The 15,786-nt window shown below is 46.8% G+C and overlaps 2 protein-coding genes across 2 annotated transcripts; one reads left to right on the forward strand and one right to left on the reverse strand.

The window, feature by feature from the left end:
• Positions 1-927: 927 nt before the first annotated feature.
• On the forward strand, positions 928-2,778 carry fzd5 (frizzled class receptor 5; the record flags this gene model as incomplete). Its single annotated transcript, XM_079170792.1, has 1 exon — positions 928-2,778. The coding sequence occupies exon 1, from the start codon at positions 1,018-1,020 to the stop codon at positions 2,776-2,778; it is 1,761 nt and encodes a 586-aa protein (XP_079026918.1). The 5' UTR covers positions 928-1,017.
• A 3,502-nt stretch (positions 2,779-6,280) lies between these two features.
• Positions 6,281-15,624, reverse strand: ccnyl1 (cyclin Y-like 1). Its single transcript, XM_079170385.1, has 10 exons — positions 14,687-15,624; positions 12,606-12,680; positions 12,383-12,426; positions 11,956-12,056; positions 11,498-11,533; positions 11,339-11,390; positions 10,703-10,822; positions 9,621-9,787; positions 7,957-8,119; positions 6,281-7,768 (listed from the first exon to the last, which is right to left on the reverse strand). The coding sequence occupies exons 1-10, from the start codon at positions 14,847-14,849 to the stop codon at positions 7,652-7,654; spliced, it is 1,038 nt and encodes a 345-aa protein (XP_079026511.1). The 5' UTR covers positions 14,850-15,624; the 3' UTR covers positions 6,281-7,651.
• Between the last annotated feature and the right edge of the window lie 162 nt (positions 15,625-15,786).

A 15,786-nucleotide genomic window follows, 5' to 3' on the forward strand; every position in this document is an offset into this window, starting at 1 on the left:
TCGTTATAAATCAAATCATCCACTTTTGAGAAACTTAAAACCTTACTCATTGAGCTTGTTTACACGTTTACAATTGTTCATACTTTGCACTGCAGCAGCTGACTCAGTTCTATCTTATTCCTAAAATATTTCCTTTCATGCAGGAAATGCTTATTTTCCTTTTCATACTGCCTACGCTTGAAATCTCCTCAGTGCGTTCACGGTCGAATTTGACATTTCCGACAGCCCGTGAATGCAGCAATCCCTGTGTGTGATGAGGAGGTGCTGCAGCTCCAGGCGGACTTTATTCCGTCCTGGGGCTCAGTGAAGGCTGCAGCCGCACGCTGCTGCACTTGGTCACACAGGACACGTTAGTGTTTTTACCCTTGAAGGAGGCTTCGGGTTGTTCCTTTGTCTCATGTTGTTTTCCTTTAGAAGCAGCAGAGATGCCACCTGTAACTTTCAAAAGAACAGAAAACAAACACTACCGCGCATGAGAGCTGTTCATGTTACTGAGGGAATAAACGTCAAGTGGATTTTACACACCGGGCTCCGGACGCAGAGGCTGGAGATTTTATTTCTTTTATGCTCACTTTCAAACATTCATTTGTTTTCTTACACTTCCTCGGACAGCTTTTAACGCTCATTGCTTTTCCGCCGCCCGCGAGACTCACGATGCGACTTTTCTTGGCGCGCGTGCGACCCGACGGGAACCACCGGGGCTGGTAAAAATGTTACAAGGTCGTTAAATTTATTGGAACGTGACCACCGGAGATGAACTTTCTCCGTAATGATTGCGCGAGGTCTGGTGAATGATTGACAGCAGAGGCTCGGTCTGGCGCTCTGTGGACCTTTACGTACAAACACAAACTGGATTCATCGCCAGGAGTTTCATTTACAGTTTTAATCATTAAGAGGAAGCGAGAAGCAGAATGAAACTCTGGTCCTGATCCATCCAGCAGAAGAAGAAACAAGTTTTCTGGGATGAACTGAAGCTGTTTCACTTGTTTTAATACTCTAAATTAATAATTCTAAAACATGTTCTATATGGCATCTAATGTGCGGCACGCGCCGTGCAGCCAGGTGTTCCCGCGGCTCCTCGTGCTGCTGCTGCTGCTGTTCCGGTGTCCTGGTCTCACGTTCGGAGCCTCTAAGGATCTGGTGTGTGAGCCCATAACCGTGCCCATGTGCAGGGGCATCGGCTACAACCTGACCTACATGCCCAACCAGTTCAACCACGACACCCAGGAGGAGGTGGGGCTGGAGGTGCACCAGTTCTGGCCCCTGGTCCGGATCCGCTGCTCTCCGGATCTGCTCTTCTTCCTGTGCAGCATGTACACTCCCATCTGCCTGCCCGACTACCGCAAGCCGCTGCCGCCCTGCCGGTCCGTGTGTGAACGGGCCAAGCGCGGCTGCTCCCCTCTGATGAGCCAGTACGGCTTCGAGTGGCCCGAGAGGATGAGCTGCGAACAGCTGCCCCAGCTGGGCGACGAGACCCTGTGCATGGACCAGAACAGCAGCGAGGCCACCACCCTGGCTCCACCGTTCCCCAAGCCCACCCCGAAAGGCCGGACCAGACCCCCCAGCCCTTCTCAGTGCGACAGGGAGTGCCGCTGTCGAGACCCCCTGGTCCCCATCAAGAGGGAGTCCCACACTCTGTATGGCCAGGTCCAGACCGGCCCCCTCCCCAACTGCGCCCAGCCCTGCCACCAGCCCTACTTCTCGGCCGACGAACGCGCCTTCACCACCTTCTGGGTGGGACTCTGGTCGGTGCTGTGCTTCATCTCCACCTTGACCACCGTGGCCACCTTCCTCATTGACATGGAACGCTTCAAGTACCCGGAGAGGCCCATCATCTTCCTGGCTGCTTGCTACCTCTTCGTGTCCTTGGGTTACATCATCCGCCTGGTGGCGGGTCACGAGCGAGTGGCGTGCGGCGCTGGCGGCAGTGTCGGCGGCGACCAGCTGCACATCCTCTACAACACCACCGGCCCCGCTCTCTGCACCCTCGTCTTCCTGCTGGTGTATTTCTTTGGCATGGCCAGCTCCATCTGGTGGGTGGTGCTGTCCTTCACCTGGTTCCTGGCCGCGGGGATGAAGTGGGGCAGCGAGGCCATCGCAGGCTATTCCCAATACTTCCACCTAGCCGCCTGGCTCATCCCCAGCGTCAAGACCATTGCCGTCCTGGCCCTCAGCTCGGTGGACGGGGACCCCGTGGCTGGAATCTGCTACGTGGGGAACCAGAGTCTGGAGAACCTAAGGGGATTCGTGCTCGCACCTCTCGTGGTGTACCTCTTCACCGGCTCACTTTTCTTACTCGCCGGCTTTGTCTCGCTCTTCCGCATCCGGAGCATCATCAAGCAAGGCGGCACCAAGACGGACAAACTGGAGCGGCTGATGATCCGCATCGGGCTCTTCACGGTGCTGTACACCGTCCCCGCCACCATTGTGGTGGCCTGCCTGGTCTACGAGCAGCACTACCGGCCCGGTTGGGAGCGAGCCCTGGCGTGCTCCTGCCCGTCGGAGCGCCAGCGCTCGGGCATGGGCCCGGACTACGCCGTCTTTATGCTCAAGTACCTAATGTGCTTGGTGGTGGGCATCACCTCGGGGGTCTGGATTTGGTCAGGAAAAACCCTGGAGTCCTGGAGGAGGTTTGTGGCTCGATGCTGCCCCTGCTGGCCGCAGAAAGCCACCGCTCCACCCTCCATGTACAGTGAGGCCAGCACCGCTTTAACCGGACATACTGGGACCGGGCTGACATCGGGGATGTACCATAAAGCTGCTCCATCGCACATATGAACTGAGTTAACACATTAGGAGTTACCTGAACTCAAGTGTCCAAAACATGGAGAAAGAGAGAGCGGACAAACATTGAATTTCAGCTCTCACAAACGATTGTGACTGAATTTAAAAAACACGATGGAGCAGCGTAAAAAGAGAAACATTTAAGCGAACAAGCTGGGTAATTTAAGCAAGACAGAATATTTAAAAAGAGTCTGACTTTTGAGAAGAGGGACTCCCAACAGTTAAAACAGCTTCTCTAAGCAGACGAGCTGATGCAGCTGACCAAACTTGACATTTACTAAAAACTAAAAACAATCGTCAAACCTAACAGAGTTACATGGATCCATGATGGAACCACACACGCTTCTTCCTATCCGTTTATCCTGAGCACTGAGAGAAAAAAAACATATTTATTTATGTACATATTGTATAAAGTTGCTGTTAAAAGGTGTATAATGTGATATGTGTAGTTTGTAATAAGTGTAGGACACCAGAGAAACCAACCTGGTCCGATTTGAATTGAACATAAATGTGCTGTTTCATGTCATGTTTGCGTGTGATATCTGGTGTGTTTTATAATGTCAAACTGACACAGAGCTGATATGCCGTCTTTTGTTTAGTTTTTGGTTTTTTTCAGACTATAATCAAAGTAAAAAGTAATCCAGTCTTTGTGGTGGATGCCGTTGTGACCTCTAGGCTCCGGTGTTGGTTCGGATGTGAACCAGTGGTGTTGGTGTTGTGTGATCAGGTTAAAGCTGCGGGATGAAACTGAACTTGGCCTCTACCCCCATCTGCTGGTTGAAGGTGGAGGTGCCCGCTTTATGTTCTCCACATCAGGGACCCCCCCCTGAGGGGTCGACATTAGACAACAGACCCTCAGTCCCCATAAGTCCCATCTTCACCCAGACTTACAGAAAAATAGCGGCTACAATGAAATGTACTATTGGAATAATAACTTCTTATGATTTCTGTTTTGACAATGCTGCTGTAGACTCCCCGAAACCAACTGAAGGACCTCTAAAATGTCGCAAGACCTCACTTTGTCAACCATTACTGATATTTTTGGACTCCGGATGGACAGATTTTGCGGTCACACTGATGTTTTTAAATAATTAGTGGATTATGAGACATCTCCTTGGTGACAGGCATTTCCACAAGCAAGACGAAAATCAAATGAATAATTTCTCCCCATTATGTCGCTTCTATACGTTTTTTATTGGAACAATTTGACTTAAATGTTAGCGACTTGAAACCAATTATTCCTCACTTACTTGATTAGTTAGAAACAGTGCACACATTTTTTTGTAATTAATTGATGAAAAGTACTAATTGATAATCAATTTAAATCGAAAGAGGAAGAAACGCAAAAATATTTAACATATTTAAGTTCAATATTTGAGAGGTCAGTATGGAAGCCCATTTCTGCCGGCAGAAAAAAACAAAACTTTGAATTATTATTATTTCATTTTGTTGGTGTTTTTCTGACCTTTTCATTTGTTTGCTGGCCTTAATGGGCTTCCGTAGTTCTGGGGCCATTGGTTTAAGAACAAATATCGATTTTCAAAGTGGACCTTCAACATTTGTCATTATCTTTGATAACTTTTAGATCAATAAGCACTTTTGGAAGATGCTTTTTTTAAAATCCCAATTAACAACATTCACACTATTTACTACTATCGATCCTGTACATCTGTCCAGATGTGTGTGTGTGTGCATCATTCTGCAGAACCAAAGTTAAAGCAGGGCTCTGTGGTGGAACGTGGACGACCTGTTCTCAGGAGCACTGACGGCATAAAGTGAAGGAACCTCGCGTCTCCTCTCAGAGGAGTTCAACAGAACAAACTAACGAACTATAGAAAAGGAAAGCTTTGTGCAAAAAGTCCCCACGTCAGAAGACAGGGGGCGTGTTTAAACGTCTGACAAGTGAATGAAGCGTTAGTCGTTCGCTGCCGAGTGTCGGTGATGTTTTCATGCTGTTGGCCGGTTGTGTTGTTAGACTGCTGCGTGTCCACGTGCTAGATGATATCTCTAATTTATTAGGCTGATTTGTGCGAGTGAACGTGATTGTACGAGTGATGATGAATGTTGGTAAAAACTGACATTTAGCTTTTTTCTTTTGTTTTTGTCGACGTGTAAATCTGCTCTCATATTGATAGAGTTCCTGAAAGGATATGAAAAAAAATATTGTAGATTATGATTCATATTGTGATATTAAAACTGAGTTGATCTCGAGTTTGCAGCATGCTCTGCGTGTTTCTTTATATTTGGTGTGGTTTTGTTTCAATGGTTCAAGTGTGCAAGAACCCGGATGTGTCGCTCAGTCGGCCCAGTCGCTCACTGTGTTTGAACATTGGAATTTGTGCTAATACTCTACCAGAAGAAACGATGTTTAAGTCAAAAAGGGGAAACGCTTCAGTTGTACTCTCTCCATAAAGTGAACGTTTAACTGTTTAGTGGCAACAATTAAAATGTATGGACATCAATTACAATTTCCCATTAAGAGCAACTAGAAAAAACTCTTTAAAAAGTCAACAAAGTCTCACTTCAGGAGGCTCCTGTTGTCCTGTCGCTGGTGTCGTCACACTGCTGGTCGCTCGCTTGTGGCGCCGTCCTCCATCTTTAAAGATGGCGTCACAGACCAGAATACAATGAAACAAGACACTCATTCACTCACACCTGGTGGCTGGAAGCAGCACATTCACATTAGTGAATCATCAATGACCTATGACACATACTTAGATCTCACAGTATGTGTATTTGTCATGTTTTTGGCTAATCCTGCTAATTAAATACTTTTCAAATCACGACACATCATCACATTGATGCAGTGTTTAGCTCCAACTTATTACATTCCTACATTAGCTGTATAATAGTTACAGACAATATATCTGATAAACATCTGCCTTTGAATGATTTTAAAACGGTGATCAGAAATAAATAACAGCATCAGCTCAGCACACAAGCCTGGAGCTGCAGGTAACATGACGTCTTCTCACAGCACAACGATTGTGTCAAAAAACAACTAAACTAAGAACATTTGTAATTTCTGCACTCTTCATTTACTTTACTTTTAAACATTATTAATAAATGACCAACAGTGTGTGGCTCGGTTTCTTCGCATTCTGATTGGATCATAAAAAACACCATTTTGAAATAAATGGCAGATAGCATCCCGATAGCTAAAGAGGCTAACACTCAAAACAAATCCAGGAAAGTGTTGAGCCGAGGAAGGAAGTGATCCTGAAAGATCCGGACGCAGCTCGCCTTATGATCAGACATACCATAGTAATAATAATAATGACATCATCTGTGTGAAACAGCAGATAAGGCCGTGGACCTTTACTCCTGAAAGGATAATGTGACATTTCATGAAGTATATTCAGTATTTAACGATGTTTCCGGGCATGTGACTGGTTGTACTGTTACATCAGCTTTGTGCCGAGCCCCCCCCCCCCCCACATACACACACACACACACTTTGAAATGACCACGACATGTCTTTGTTATACATGATTTGTGTTTATTTAAAATACTTCTTTTTTCAATTAAAAACAAGACAACTTTCACCGCTAAGTAGCCTACACAGTAAGCAAGAAGGAGGGGAGTACCAGTCTCTTTCATCCCCCTCCAAGTCTATGTAGTTTGTTCCGGCGCTCTGGGGGGGGGGCAGGGTACACATACTATACTGAGGGTGGACCGTGTGGACCGTGTGGACCCGACCTACATCTCGTCACCATGTCAACCTAACTGCTACTGGGAGCCGCTCCGAAGCAATACGGGTCCAGAATCTGTGAGTCGGCCGTTCTTTTGGACCACCTGAAGTGGATCTGGAAAAGAAACTGACCCCAGACCGGCACTCTGGATTCTCAGACTCGCTACAGCAGCTGACGGCAGGTTGGACTCCTGTGGAATATGTATAGTTCAACCCCCTGACATGCTGCGTGCTCCATCCAAATCCACGTGTGTCCCATTTACTAGAATCATACACTGGAATTAATGGTACACATGGTTTTTATACACTAGCTCTGATCTACAAGGAACAGCTTCTGCATCCGATTTGATCAGCCTATTAAATATATGTGGAATTCTATATTTTCTTATGGTCAACAAATCCCCCAAAAAAGAGACCAAAACCAACATTGAAGTGCTCCGCTGTCTGTGTACTCTAGACCTGGTCCTCCTTTGTTGACCAAAAACGGTTGAAATACACCAATGAGCCACATGGCTGCACTGGGCGACATGTTCCTTCATTCCTTTGAACACACACTGTAGTAATGGTAGCAGTCGTGTACTGTGCACTGTGCGTTTAGAGTCGATCCTACATGCACCGGCCTGCTGCTGTAAATACTCACTAGAAGCACCAAATGTGTATTAATCCAGCGCTACAAATAGACCATCAAATGCACCATTTCCTCCCGTTTGATGCCTCTCAAAAAGCGTTGACGAATTAGATAGACGAGCCTCAGTACAAACCAATGGGGCTGAGCGCCACAGAGAGGGAAGGGGAGCCAGACGTACAGCGGGACGGACCAACATCGCGGGTTTTGGTCATCTCGTGGAATTTGGTGACAACAACTAAAACATAGAATAACGCTCAGGCTGCATGGGATAATTCAAACATTTTTACAAAGACAGGACCACCCCTCAGAGACAACGGCAGCAGAGCAACTCCCACGGGACATAAGGGACGAGAGAGAAATAAATAAGGGATTTGTGAAAACAATAGTTGTGTGGCGGAGCTTCCAATGGCGCCGCTCTACGGTCGTAATGCTGAGGTCATACGGTAGCATTTCAAGCCTGAACCCTGTCCGCGCGGCTACGTTGAACCTGTGAGTTGGCCGCACATGTCCGGGGATCCGGGCTGCGGGGGGGGGGGGGGGGCTCCGGCCTATGACAGCACAGCGTTGGAGTGTCGTATACCTATCACGTTGTCGGCGCTGATGGATCGTCTCATCGCCGATCGACTCAGGTCCTTATACTTGTCTTCGCATAGTCTTGAGATGGCCTGCACGGACAAACACACACAGTTACCGAGAAGGAAATTGAGCGTTCAAGAGCTCTGCACAAGCAGAACACGATGAATCAGCTCATGAGCAGTGGGCCAGAAACAGGCTGATATTACAGGTGCATCATAACGAGACAGATCGGGACACACAGAATCTAACTGATGGGCGTCTGCGGAGGGCGGCTCACCTCTAGTTTCTGGGCGCGTTGGTTGTCGAGAGGCTCCAGGGGGAAGCTGAGGTTGTTGTCATCAGCCAGCTGCCGCAGATCAAAGTAGTACTTGGCGTACACGCTGGCTGGCACGTTGATATTAAACTGGAGCAGCTCCAGGAAGTGGCGCTCCATCTCGTTCCTGGCGGGTGGAAAGAGACCCGAGGGTTATTCCACGCAGGCACAAACGTCCGACTAGAACTTCAGCCGACAGCTCTCGTCCATCGGACACGACAGCGAGGAAGAACAGAGGGCGACAAAGGACCAGACGACCAGTAACGAAGCACAAGAGACGCAATGTCGTCTTCTGTGTGTTGCCAAATCAATGTGAGCGTTTGCTACATAGTGTTATTCAAATGAGCATTCATGTTTTATAGTATATAATAATACTCAATAAAACACAAAAGTAATCCCAATCCCATGAGACCCCCCCCCCACACACACACACCATCTTTTTTCCAGACTACCACCGACATCAGCCTTCCTCCCGCTCATCATCATCATCATCATCATCATCATCACTGCCATGAGAAAAGCTAAGGGAGGTGGTCGCCAAGGAGACGGCATCTAGGATGCTTTGTTGGTCAGCAAAGGTGGCGAGGAGCGAGCGCGAGTGTGCGTGTGATGTCTGGTCTCCCGGGGCAACTAATGGAGTGGGCGAGAGCCGGGGGCCATTATGTAGAAGCAGTGAGAGCACTTGAGAAACCCTCCCCAGCTCTCTCTCTCCCTCTCTCTCTCCCTCTCTCCTTCCCATCAATCCACCCGGACCCGAGCAGGCTCACAAAGACACTTCAATGACGGCAGTGAAACAGAGCGGAGAGAGTGCGGGTCAGACGTATATGAGAGAGTCAGAGAGGGACGGGGGCTCACGGACATGCAGGCGGTGCACGCAGCCTTCGCAAAAAACAGGGAAGCACTTTCAACCTCTTCCACACACACACACACACACACACACACCCCTCTTCTAGCCCCGATGCACAGCAGAGATGCTGCAGCCCTCATCCAGCTCTCCTCTTCTTCTGTCTGCTCTGAGTGCATCTCTGCTACATATTTCTGTGATGAAGAGGGCGAGCAATAAGTAGTGCCAGCATGAGAACATGTTGTTTGTGATGAATCTCCCTTTGTTAAAAGAATCTGGAGCCTCAACAACACTTAAATGTATTTTCATTTTGCTGTATTAATGAAATGACAACTATCAACCAACAAGCTTGACAAACACAAAGCCAGGCCACTAATAGGGTTTGTCTCCAAATCCACGATTCAATTCAAACTTGTGTACAGCCCCGACAGCCATGTCATTGTTAGACTATCGACTTTTGGTTGGTTAAGACCGACAGATCATTGGTTTTATGATCTGGACAACTGTCATTGACATTATTTAAATTCTGCTTGTTTAAGAAGATTGTTTATGTGGCATCTATATCAGCTCTATGTTCCCACACATATAACACAGCCAGTGAGCGGACCAATCGGTGTCCTGCGGGGTGGCTACAATCCAAACTCAAATCTAAAATACGTTTTTAAAGTATTTATCATCGACCTTCAGAACGGGGCCTCGATGCCTCCACTCACCAGTGATTTCTGTTTCCGACCTCCTCATTTTCACAGTGGAGATTTGGTTTTGGTATAAAAAACAGACTCACATGTCCTCCACAGTGATGTCTTTGAGGATCTGGCAGTAGTCGACGTTCCACACCGCCTGGTCGTCCCAGACTTTGGAAGCCAACAAGATGGCTCCCAGGACGATGCGCTTCCAGTTGGCGGGGCAGATATCCAGCTCAGCGTAGGTCAGCAGGCGCTCCAAGTACACCTGGAGTCAGCACAATGTTCACGTTTAAAGTCTGAAGTGGGGAACCAGCAAGCGTGAATGCTGGGTAATAGCAATGTCCACGTACTGTGTACCAGCAAATTCCCCTCTACCTGTGTTCAGTGGTAATACACAATGAACTGTACTATAGCCACTACTTAATGAAAGTTGTATCTCGTATAACTGTGTTGCAACGGGAACACCTAAGAGGATGATGCTGTAGTTGCACTCATTGTAAAATCCAGAGCAAATCAAACACACTACATGCTACCAACTGTGAAAAGCTACAACATCGTGGTGACATTCATCTGGGCCGGCTTGCCATTTTGGAAAAAACAGAACATTTGTTTTAAACGTAAAATTGCCAGGTACGCTAAATAAAAACTGTGACAGAAATGATTTTTGTTTGACATTTCTCTGTCAGCGCCACGTTCTAAAAGCAGATGTGCTCAGTGTTTAACATCAGCTGATGTGATGCTTTCTGATCATGTCTGATGGAGAGACTGAGTGATCATGACACAGATCAGTTTACAGCACTTTACTGCCCTCTGGTGGCCGGTGTGTGGTACTACATCATTGTTTGAACTACATCAACAAAAAATGTAGTTGTGTGTAATTCTCTTTTGGAATTCATTTTAAAACAACAATACAAATATTATACAGATTACCGAGAGAAGCATCTTTACAAATGGCCTGAGAATCAGACTGGATTCTGAAGGTACCAAATAATAAGAATATTTCAAAGAGTGTCGGATTTGATTAGGACGGTCTAGTTTGTACAAAAACTATGCGTTATTAAATTTGGACTATCTTTACACCTCAACTCAATTTGGCACTCAACTAAATCTCTATTAAACTCTTCATTTCTAATAACAAACACGGTGTGTAGACCACAGCGCCAGGAAGAGACAGACTTACTAGGGTGACGATGGCGCACTCTGCCGTGAGCTGTGCGGCGCTGAAGAGCGTTCTGACGAAGCGGTAGATCAGTTTGTGTTCTGGGTCGACGCGGGAGTAGTCATCCGGCACTGGCTCTCTCTGTACGGGACAAACAGTTCACACACGTCTGAAGGAAGCATTAGGCTGCGAGGTGATGATCATCTGCACTGATTCACTGATATGTCACCATGTCTATTTCAATGATTCCATTGCACACTTAGATGTTCTCATATTTATCTTCTTACGTCTTGTTCTGTTTCTCATACACGACGTGTTCGGTTTCTTTTCTTTCTTTGACTTCTCAAAGTAAAGTACAAAGTTTGAAGCGAGTTCGACAGCTTGTGTCGCTGTCCTCTCCCCTCACACCTCTCTTGTTCTAGCAGCTGTTAACTGACTGAGATCTGTTTCTCAGAGTGAAGCGTAGCAGCGACTGACGCTCGCAAAGATAAGCAGCTTCTCTAAAACTCTCTCTCTTTCCTCTGTGTGTGTTGTAGCGTGTGAGAGGTTGATGTACGCTGTTGAACCAGATCTCTTCTCTTACGGCTGATTGCTTGTGGTTTTCCAGCTGTCTGGTTCAACATTCAAGTGTTGAGGGAGTCTCATGGACATACTCACTGATAAGGGGTGCAACTTCTCATCAAAGATGTCCAGTGACTTGCCCGAGTCCCTGAGGAGCACACAGGTACATCGGTCAACACGCTTCACACACTAACCAGTTTTAACAACGGACATTTTACTCATTTTATGACTGAGACCAAATAAAAAGACACCTACCTGTTTTTGATGTGGTAGTATATTGCTAACGTGACACTGGAGAAAGAGGGAAAAGAAAAATGGTGTTGATGTGTTGTAGTCTTAAAAAGCTTCAATAACAAAACACCTCAATTGGAGATACATATACTCTGTGTGTGTGTGTGTGTGTGTGTGTGTGTGTGTGTCACACCAAAACATCTGCCCACATTCAGCAAAGAGGTTGTATTTAAACACACGGAGATAATCCTGATGAAATGTGTTTTCCCAAATTCACTTGAATGAAGTCCTCACAGAGGATCCGAAATTAGTAGAAGAGCATCTGTTTCAGTCACGCACCCATGAAGCATTACTCCAGGATTACCACGCTGTGATGCAACGGGATTTTGTCCTGCGAGATGAGCGACTATTGGACAACACGGCCGTGTGTGTGTGTGTGTGTGTGTGTGTGTGTGTTTTCTGTGTGTGTGAGATTCTCCCACCATTTGATCGTGCTTTTGAGGTTTGGCTGGCTGACGGTGTTGTCGTCTATGAAGATCGTAGAGCAGGAGCTGTATTTCTTCGACAGGGGACCAGGCGACACCTTGAGAAGTTGAAATCACACAATCAAACAACCTGAACTCATCACAGGCCAGGAACTAGCTCTGGTGGCTGCATTTCTTTTGGACCGATTCCATACTTAACAACTGTTAAACAGTTGACATTATGCTCATTGACAGCTGTTCCCGAAGACGTTACATTACGAACAGCTTCTATTGTTGGTAAAAACCTCGAAGATATTAAACACTAAATATCTACGACAGAGAAGCACCAGTTAATTCATTAAACTAACTCACAGGATAGCTTAGCCTTAGCGCATGTAATCACGTCAACTAAGCAGATGATCGACATTCAGATTGGGACACTTACATGGCTGATGTGATTTATGTGGTTGCTTTTCCTCTTGTCTCGTACTGTGAAAGAAGAGAAATGTTCAACAAAGCCAAGCTAGACATTCAATAATGAACAATGTGTTTCAGGTATGTGTGTGTGTGTGTGTGTGTGTGTGTGTGTGTGTCTCTGTGTGTGTTTCAGGTGTGTGTGTGTGTGTGTGTGTGTGTGTGTGTGTGTGTACCATGTCGGGATTGCTCACCGTCTGTCTGGGACTTGCTGAGGAAGATGGTGCTCGCCCGGGCGTGATCAGATGGGTTGGACTCCGAGGCCAGCTCTGAGGAAACAACAAGTGCACATAAGTGCTATATGATGACCGTCTGTCAACAGAAGGCGGCTTGTGTGCGGCGCTCTCACTGGTGGGTGATGATGAAGCCGAAAGGAGAGAACAGAAAGCCATTAGCCAACGCAACGATTCTAACACAACAGAGTGATTCTGTATGGTGTCATTATCCACCGTGAAGGAAACGATGCAACGCCAGCCTTTTGGATTTATCTCACAACAAACAGACGAGCAGGAAGTGAAGACGGCTGCGGTGCAGATTTGGCAGCGCTTGACCGGGGAAGACATCGCTTATCTGATTGTGTCTGTGGGTTGGAGACGGCGAAAGACTCGACACCACAAATAAATGTTAACTTGTGGACGGCGTATAATGCGTTTTTGTGTTGTACCGTCGGCTACTATTCCTAAACTGTGTACTTTCTGATTAAAGTCAGAACATATCTCTGATAATGACTTTCATTTCACTCAGTCATGAAAAGCAGACACTGAACTTCCACCAGAGACACACATGATGTATCAAACTTCCCATCACCCAGTGGGCTCACTGTCTTTAAAGTGAGAATACACGACCAGTCTTTTGTCCGAAATATAAATCAAGAATACATCAAGAATCGTATTACGCTTTTTATTCCTTACACAAGTGGATATTAAGATACTTTAAAGACAGAACAGTGCAGATCAGGCCAATGCAAACACACACACACACACACACACACACACACACACACACACACACACACACACACACACACACACACACACACACACACACACACACACACACACACACACACACACACACACACACACACACACACACAGCACTGTGTCGTACACGAGCATTGACTTTGAGAATTGTGTTCTCTTTCTAAATCCGAGCAGACAGCGCGTTACATAAAGGACGGGGGGATTAGGCGATGGGGACGTCTGTGGAGCGAGGACAGCAAGAAGAGACATGAGGAATGTGGGGAGGACTGCTGGACAGATTCTGACCCCTCACCCTGCCGACAGCTGCTCACACACACACACACACACACACACACACACTACTGTCCACAACATGAATGGTGTGAATACCGCGCATGTCTGGGAGCGGCGACACAAGTGGACTTATAGTACAAAACTGAGCTCGGGCCCACTTCACAGGGACATTTCTGAGATGCTTTCCACAGCAGGGGCCTGTATCACAGCGCGAGGGGGGGATTATTGTCTGAAGACATGTCCCATTTGATAACCTCAGTTTAAACTGTGTCTCTGAAGCAGTGGGCATGGTGCTGAGAAGTTAATGTCACTGAGTAGCACATTACAAGACTCAGTTTGTGCACAGATGCATTTTAAAGCACGTTTGCTCTGGTTAAGGCGTGATCCCTCTCTATTTCTAGTTTTATTTCTCACCCACCCCTCTCAATAACAGGCCACGGAAATAAAACTGAGGCTGGTCAAAGACCATAATAAATAAATGATGAGGGGTTAATGTGGCGCCGAGACGATGAGGGAGTTTTGATTTCCTTGTTAATGTCTTGACTGGGTGATGTGACGTCAGTGTGATCAACATGATGCTGCAGTGGCCAAATAAATAGTGAGAAGAGTATCATCATCAGTGCACTGATGGCGGCGGGATGGCAATAAACACGTCCGGCAACTTGATACTAGCTGAAGAGGGCGTCTGAGTGCATGTCCCTGCACTTGTGGAAGAGAACGCATCACCAAGTCATTAGATTGATCTTGTTTGTGTGTCAATATCAGTGTTATGCTGACACAACCGGGCGCGCGTGCACATATGTGGTGGATATTTGGATTATCTGTCATTAAAGTCGGCATGCTTAGAGTCATGTGAAGGCGCTTCTTCACTATGGCAGCGACTAGAACAAGATGAACCTCCCTGAAAACAAACAGCATGGAGGTGATGTGCATGTGCTCTGATACAGGAAAGGAAAGTGGGAGTTTTAAAGCTGTTTATAATCAGTCACAGGTGTGCCGGGTAGCAGGTGGACGCCTACCGTCAGGGACCTCTCTGTCGCTTATGTGCTGCAGGTAGGGCACGGTGTTGTCGTCGCTCACTTCGGTGCTGGTCTGGAACTCCTCCAGCCGCTCTGCGGGTTGCCTCGACGGTAACTTGGGGCTCGACTCGGGAGAGGCGCAGCATGACACGGTGTTTCCCATTCCGACGCGGGCGTAAGCTTCACACTATCGCAGCCAAGTCTAAGTAGTGCAAAAGGTTTGTAGCTAGCTAAAATTAGCTTCCCCTGGCTTCATGAACATTACCAGGCTTTAGACGGTATTAGCACAATACTATCTTTGCGTGCTAAATCGCCGCTGTCCACCAACTCCCTGGATCCGCATTCCTGTCCATTTGAGGGTTACGTTGTGTAGTGTAACAGTCAAAGAAGAGTTCTCCAAACAGGCTCAGCCTGTTGTAGAAAATCGGTGTCGTCTCATGAATTATTCGACTTGTTCTTGTAATAACATAAAGCAGCTGTTAATTAAATGCAGGCAGTCGCCAATTCATTCATTCATCCAACATGCTAGAGTTTCGCTGCTAGATAGCTAACTAGCATTGTAGCCGGCTAACTAGTTAGCTTGTCTCCTTAACTTTTTCTACTCCACATTAATTACAGCTATCGTGTACAGACAATTTGCTCTAAAAAATGTTACGATTCAAAACTGGCAAAAAACATTTCACGAGACTTTCCAAACAATCCCGCAGACGTCATGCACTTGAGTCGGTGTGTAGCCAAATCTAGCCCGAGGTTTCTGCGGCCTCCTGTGGAAATATTAAGGCAAAAGGAGAAAAATCCAAGACCGTAAGAAAGAAATTCTCAATGAGGTCAGATTGACTACGCCTTGTTCCAGTTCTTCATTAGGTAAAGAAGTCTAGTTGATGGTCCGGACTCTCCCATTAGTGCCTCCACCCCGTCAGATTTGTGCTGGGTGTACTCCCCGCCATCGCCGCCATCTGTTGCCGGAGCTCACACGGCACCACTTAGCACAGAGATGTTGTAGCCCCGCCTACTCAGAAATTCCATTCACTCCCATTGGCTGTGAAATCAAAACAATGTCCTGTTGGATCCGCACATTGGTTGAAGGAGCTGTCTGTTGA

Source organism: Pholis gunnellus (assembly GCF_910591455.1).
Source record: "Pholis gunnellus genome assembly, chromosome: 12".
NCBI lineage: Eukaryota > Metazoa > Chordata > Actinopteri > Perciformes > Pholidae > Pholis > Pholis gunnellus.

Excerpts from the sequence above, each read along its gene's own strand:
- ccnyl1 (XM_079170385.1), bottom strand. The coding sequence starts at position 14,849 with ATGGGAAACACCGTGTCATGCTGCGCCTCTCCCGAGTCGAGCCCCAAG. Across the intron at positions 12,057-12,382 it reads ACATAAATCACATCAGCCAT|GTGTCGCCTGGTCCCCTGTC; the intron begins GTAAGTGTCCCA and ends CAACTTCTCAAG. Across the intron at positions 10,823-11,338 it reads AGAAGTTGCACCCCTTATCA|AGAGAGCCAGTGCCGGATGA; the intron begins GTGAGTATGTCC and ends TGTCCCGTACAG.